This window comes from Lathyrus oleraceus, chromosome 3 (genome assembly GCF_024323335.1).
Source record: "Lathyrus oleraceus cultivar Zhongwan6 chromosome 3, CAAS_Psat_ZW6_1.0, whole genome shotgun sequence".
In the NCBI taxonomy this organism is placed as follows: domain Eukaryota; kingdom Viridiplantae; phylum Streptophyta; class Magnoliopsida; order Fabales; family Fabaceae; genus Lathyrus; species Lathyrus oleraceus.
In genome coordinates this window covers 313,841,655-313,848,820 of record NC_066581.1, presented here as the reverse complement: position 1 = coordinate 313,848,820, position 7,166 = coordinate 313,841,655, and the positions used below count along the sequence as shown (strand labels likewise).

The 7,166-nt window shown below is 41.7% G+C and overlaps 1 protein-coding gene across 1 annotated transcript; it reads left to right on the top strand.

Moving 5' to 3' along the window:
• The first annotated feature begins 5,302 nt into the window (after window positions 1-5,302).
• On the top strand, window positions 5,303-6,798 carry LOC127131039 (uncharacterized). The gene is made up of 3 exons (XM_051059982.1): window positions 5,303-6,127; window positions 6,338-6,389; window positions 6,464-6,798. The coding sequence occupies exons 1-3, from the start codon at window positions 5,303-5,305 to the stop codon at window positions 6,796-6,798; spliced, it is 1,212 nt and encodes a 403-aa protein (XP_050915939.1).
• The last annotated feature ends 368 nt before the right edge of the window (window positions 6,799-7,166 follow it).

Genomic DNA, 7,166 nt, shown 5'->3' with positions numbered 1-7,166 from the left:
TTCACATAATCATGTTTTTATTCAAGTGCATTTTGGAGGGAAATTGGGGAATTTAAATTTGGTGCAAGCTACAAGCATAATTCCAATCCCATTGTGTTTATTAGGTGATTTTAAGTGAAATTGGATGCTAGCATGCTACTGTTCACGTCCAAATTAGGCCATGCACCACACTTTTCCAAATTTGCAAAACACCTCTCATTACACTAATCTTAATTAACCAAGTTCATTTGTGATTAGCATGGTGATTAGTGAATGATATAAAACCTAAATCATAACAGGATTTGGCATAATCACACATTCTAGATCTAGAAAAAAATTTCCCTCCAAAATTCTCTCTCATTGAGATTCAAAATTTATTCACACAAGGCATCAATTTCTCTGTATATTCTGGTTCAGCATGCATCATTGAGTAGGATTTGAGTACTGGTTTGAAGAAATTGGTGAAGATTTGTGCACATTCATAGCTTGAACATGAAGATGGAAGTTGAATATTAAGCTAGATCCAAGCCTTTCCAAGCATTGATTCGTGCATCAGACTTCATAACAAGGTTGATAGAGCAGATTTGAACACTTGCAAGGCCTTGAACACGCTGTTTCCATTGACTGCTCTTCAAGAGGTTAGGATTTCGAACCTCTTAATTCTCCATTTTATGCACATGTTATGGTAGATCTTTCCATGCTGATCATTCTGATATAAAATTCATTGAAATTGGATGAGAATTGGTTGAGTTATGTTGATTTAAAGTTTTGAGTGCAAAAATGTCTTGGTTCGATTCGCTTTGATCATTGAGTTTTAGCTGAAAATAATGGTAGATTCATGATGTATGCAACGAGGCCTTTCCATTCATGTATAATAGGCCAAATTCTGCAAAAAAAATCATGGAAGCTATTGTAGAGCCACCGTCTCAAGGTAGGAGACGGTGGAAACCACCGCCCTGTACTGTAGCGCCACCGCTCTAGTTCGTCCCTAGGGTTTAATGACAAGCGCGCCTTTCACTTGCTGAACCTGTGTTCGATTCCGCTTGAGAGCATTATTTTCGCTTGCATTTTTCCACTTAAACCTAAACGGCTACGTTTTAGTGGTGAACGCGCTTGCCTTTCCATGCGTACATGGTTCGATCCTTGGCAATTGACACTTTGTGAATTAATTTTTCCCAGCGCTCATGTGGCTTCATTAACCTGAGTTCAACACTTGGCTGTAGCATTTTTCAAATTGCCTTCAAATTTCCATTTCCCTCCAATTTATCATGTGTATTTGTTCATGATATTTCAATATTTTCTTCAACTTCAAAAATTCATAACAAATAGTAAATGAATCCAAATCACTTCCAATTGTTTGCTACATGATCATGTGAATGTCTATTATTTTGTGGCATTTATTTCACAATTTTTGCATTGCTGGAATTTGAAATATGCTTGAGTGTTTGAACATGGTGTATATTGTGACATGTTGTGTTATTTCTTTTGTGGAATGCTCATTATTTGGCCAATTAATTTGAAATTTGGTATGCTGATTCCTAACATGTCACCTGATTTTTGAGGCTTGGTTGTGCATTTTTAGCATTTTTCATCTCTGTTTTAGGCACACGGATGTATGGTGTGACAATATGTGTCACACAATTTGATGTCATACTGGTTCATTTTCATTGCCATATCAATTGAGCTCTGTTGATTCTAATTTTTGGTATAATGATTTTGTTTGACATGTTATACGCATATAAAAATTTCCATGATTGTTTGATCCATTTCTGTTTTAATATGGAATTTTGATTCTTGATGTCCAATTGTGTGCTTTGTAATTGCCTTTGACATATCTTGCTCACGTGATGACCTTGCCATTTGGTTTAGACTTGGTCCTTTTTAGGACACGTTCATGATTGATTAAATGAGCTTCATGTTGAAAATCAACTTCTGTTTTGACTTTTTGCTTTGCCTTTGACCCTAGTCTTGGACTAGTGGTTTGTACTCATCTTTTGAGCTTTGTATTTCAGGTTCAAGCAATTAGCTCTAGTGGTTGATGCAATCTCATGACTTGAGATGCAAATTTGCTTTATCCACTAACCTTTGTTGTGTTGTAGGTTCCTGGGTGATGAACTGTTGTTGACTTGCATTGTGCATATTGGTTGTAACACTGTTGACTGTCTGTTTGATTTGTCTGAATGTGAATATTGACTTGTTTGACTTTCTTACAGGTACTTTAGTTGCTTTAGCTCATTGCTTGAGTTGATTTGCTTGTGGTTGGCATACCACCTAGGTAATCATCCTCTAACTCCATGTAGTCTGGAAGCCCTGTCGTTTCTTTTGGCAGGCATTTGGCTGAAGTCCTCCTTAAGAGGCAATGACTGTGATTGTTTATATTTGTGCCATGTACTTCAAGTCCTCCTAAGTGAAGAGGCAATTGGCAGATAGAAGGGATTAGCAATCAATCCCCTGCTATTCAGTTGAGTCTTTCATTATGCTCGCACTACGTGCTGATGCTTTTGAATAAACACCCAAGATCCTTGTATATAGAGTCAGTCAAGTGGAGTAGGGTCCCACATTCTGGACCCCCACATTTTCATTGATTCAAGCTCACCCAGGTCCGGGTTAAGAGCTATGAGGTCCTACCCTCATTACCTTTCATCTGCTCACCCTGACGATCAATGTCAGTGGTTAAGAGCTTCATCATACCCTTCCAGTTGGCTTGTTTGTCGAGGTTGATATGACCCCTTGACTAAAGCCCAGCCTTGTATGAGCCACTTGTTTGCATATAGAGTGTGATACATGTTCACCTGTGTTGCTTACTTACTGTGTGATTGACTTGCTTCCTGTGCGAGTTAGGTTTTGTTTAGATACCTCAACCTAGGACTATTGTGGATTGCATGACAACTATTAGGCTCGAGTCAGTCTCCCTTTTAGTTTGTTATTCCCCGATCTCTGGTTGGGAGAAAGTTTCTCCCCTGTTAAGGCGAACTACGTCGCCCTGATCCTCATACCAGATGAGGTACGTAGGCAGGAGATCGTGCGAGATCTCTCCGGGCACCCTTTTTGTTTTTCAAACCTTTTCTTTTTGTGTGTGTTTGCTTGACAGCTACTAGGCTCGAGTTCCAGACTCCCTATTAGCTTGTCTGTTTGATAACCTTTTTGTGTGTGTTAGGAGTTGGATGTAAGACCAGCGATTGGCATTCCGTTTCCTATTTCTTGTGTGTTTGGAGTTTGATGTAAGCCCAGTGATTGGCATTCGGTTTCCTGTTTGTGTTTCTTTTGTTTGGAGTCGGACGTAAGACCAGCCATTGGCAGTCTGTTTCCATTTGCGAGTTTCTTTTGACGTCTCAGCGTCTTTGTGTTGTGTTTTGTTTCAGCGTGCATTAGCCGAACTACGGTAGCTCTGATTCTCATTCTAGATGAGATACGTAGGCATGGGATGCGATATCCTAGCGAGCCCGTTTCCCATATCCCCGAACTACGTCGACTCTGATGTTTGTTTCTGACAAACTACGTAGGCCCAGGATGCGACATCCTGCCGAGTCCGCTTTCTCCATCTTCTTTCACCTGTCTTGTTATTCCAGTGTGTGTGCATTCTTTTTGAGCATTTATTTAGCAACCTTATTCCATTCTTCTGAGCGTGGATCCCGTCAAGTACGACGGACGTGAGGGGTGCTAATACCTTCCCCTTGCGTAACCGACTCCCGTGCCTTGCATCTCCGGTCGTAAGACCATTTCCTTTATAGGTTTACTTCGAGCGTTTCCTTTCCCTCTTTTGGGATAAATAATGCACGGTGGCGGCTCTGTTTGTGTTTGCTTTTTCCCGCCGGTTGTTTTTCGCGGATGCAACAAGCAAGAAGAGGCTCCGGTTAGCTGAGGGACAAAGAGTTTGGGTTGGTGGAGATCTACAAGGAGCTAATTCTGAGCTAGACTTCCACAACGACGAGTTGGATCGATATGCCAGTACTACCAATCCTCCTACCCCTCCAGCGATCGAGACTCCGACTCCAGTTCCTCAAGTTGATCCTCCAATTAACATTAGTGCACCCGGCGATGTTCCAAACGGCAATCCTCGTCCAGGTGTTTTTGAAATAGATGACCAACATGATGCATTCTTCAGCCCAAGGGCTGCTTCTCAGGATGACGTATTCGGTTCAACAACCAACGAGGTGGAGAGGAAGGTAAAGGCTATCGAGGAAAAGCTCAAGGCAATGGGGAACACTGATGTTTTAGGCCTTGATGCGACAGAAATGTGCCTAGTGCCTGGGGTCATCATTCCGGCCAAGTTCAAAGTTCCAGACTTTGAAAAATATAAGGTAAATAGCGATCCTAGGACTCACATTAGGGCATATTGCCGAAAGATGGTTGCTTATTCCAGTGATGATCAACTATTAATGCATTTTTCCAAGATTCCCTCAGTGGGGCATCTTTGTATTGGTATATGCAACTCGAGGGCAGCCATATTCACACATGGAGGGAAATGGTCGAGGCATTCCCCAAGCACTATCAGTACAACACTGATATGGCACCTAATCGTACGCAGTTGCAAAATCTGACTCAGAGGTCTGAGGAGTCCTTCAAAGAGTATGCCCAACGGTGGAGGGAATTAGCTGCTAGGGTACAATCCCCATTGCTAGAAATAGAATTGGTAGACATGTTTATGGGAAACCTGCAAGGTCCATACCTTGACAGAATGGTAGGGAGCACCTCTTAGGGCTTTTCTGACCTGGTCTTAGCCGGTGAAAGGATAGAAAATATGATTAAGATGGGAAAGATCCAGAACTCTGCCAGTACTTCTAGTGCATCGAATAAACCTTTTGTTCCCTACGGTAAAAAAACGAGAAGGCGAGACTAATGCCACCTTCATCATTCGAACAAGAAATCCCACTTATCCACAATTAGTCTCCATAGCTCCCGTCCAACCAAGTCAACAACAACCATTTGAAATTCATGTTCAAACTCAACAACAGCAACGCTACCAACCACCACAACAACAACAATATCAACAACAACCACAACGTCAGCAACCACAGTATCAACAACAACAACAACAACAAAGGATGTGAAGGCCCGAGAGAAGATTTGACATGGTTCCCATGCCGTATAGCCACATTCTACCATATTTATTAAGGGGATCACTTGTACAACTAAGGTAGTTAGGACCCCCGCCAGCGGTTCTTCCTCCCGGTTATGATGCAAATTCCCGCTGTGAATTTCATTCGGGCGCTCCTGGGCATTCAATCGAGAATTGTAAAGCATTAAAGTACAAGGTTCAAGATCTTATTGATTCTAAGAAATCATGTTCTCCCCCAAGGGGCCTAATGTAAATAACAACCCGATGCCCCCTCACAATAATGTAGCCGCGAATATGATGGAAGTTGACAACGGAAGGAGGTTGATGTCATGTGTGGACGAGTTAAAAACACCACTAATCGAGATCAAGAATGCTTTAATGAAGGATAATGCCTTTCCCATCTGTAGTAATGACTGCGAACACTGTTTGATTAACCCGCAACAATGTAGAACGTTGAAGTCTGTCATACAAAAATTAATTGACCAAGGAATCTTGGTGGTAGACTTCCCGTCCACAAAAGAAGATGTGTCTACCCTCGAGATACCATACGACGAAGTCCCTCCTCTGCAAATTCCATATAACTTCTCTCAGTTAACCGTGACAACAAATCCTGCTACTCCAATCATAATAACAGTTCCCACACCATTCTCGTATGTTGACACCAAGGCAGGCCCATGGGTGTATGACACCTCCGTCTACATTCATGGACAGAAGATTCAAGAAGAATCATTGAGGTCTAGTGATCCAATGATCAATATCATCGACACTGGTGGAATTACGAGAAGTGGAAGGATATTTGCGCTGGCACCCACTCCAATTGGAACTATCAATCCTTCAACTTCAGACAAAGGCAAACAAATTGATGGCGCTCAGCAGAGACAAGACCATGCACCTTCCAATGAAGTAGAAGGGTTCTTATGCATTATCAAGAAGAGCGATTATCGAGTAGTTGATCAGCTTAACCATGCACCCTCGAAGATCTCAATGTTGTCTTTATTAATGATCTCAGAAGCCCATAAGGATGCTTTGGTAAAAAATTTGAGGACAGCTCACGTACCGCAAGAGATCTCTGTTTGTCAGTTTGAATGGGTAATTAACAATATCGCTACTAGCTTAAGCTTGGGTTTCAGTGATGAAGAGCTTCCCTCCGAGGGGAGGAATCATAACAAGGCTCTCCATATTTCTATTGAGTGTGTAGACATAGTCCTATAAAGAGTTTTGGTAGACACTGGGTCTTCCCTTAATGTGATGCCTAAGAGCTCCTTTGCTAAGCTAACTATTGAAGGACTTGTAATGAAGTTGAGTGAGCTTATAGTAAGAGTGTTTGATGGGACTAGGAGGACTGTAATCGGTAAGGTGAATTTCCTACGAAGATTGGTCCTCATACTTTCCTTATCACTTTCTTCATAATGGACATCTATCCAGCCTACAGTTGTTTGCTTAGAAGGCCTTGGATCCATTCAACTAGTGCAGTCACTTCAACGCTCCACCAAAAATTGAAATTCTTAGCTGATGATAAACTAGTTGTTATCGAGGGTGAGGAGAACATTGTGGTAAGTCACCTAGCATCTTTCCGATACGTTGAAGGAGAAGGGGAGATGAGAGAAGTCTCGTTCCAATCGTTTGAAGTTATCAATGTTGAAATGGTTTTTTCAGCAAAGGATGAATCAAAAGATGTCGAATCTCCAAAGGCATCTCTTAAGGACGCCTTGACAATCATAAAGGATGGACACCCCCAAGGATGGGGAAGATTGCTTTAACTTCCTGCTAACAAGGACCGTACCAGTGTAGGATACAACTCCCAGAATTTGAAGAAGCCCACGCCGATAGCTACAAAGGGATCAGTGCTCCCGCTATCCGAAAACTTCTCAAGCGCTGGTTACCTTGATCTTCACAAATACTGATGGAAAGGGTGCCACCAAATGGACCGAGATTGAAATACCTAAAGTGACTCTGATTAAAATGTAATTCCCAATGTTGTTTTCCTTGCTCTTTATCAAAAGAACCCATGTCAAGCCCAAGGCGTGAGGGGATCATTTGTAGGGCCTCATCAAATTTCTTTATTAATCATTAATGAAAAAGGTTCATGTTCGTAATCAATTTTGAGATCCTTGTCTTTCATTTATTT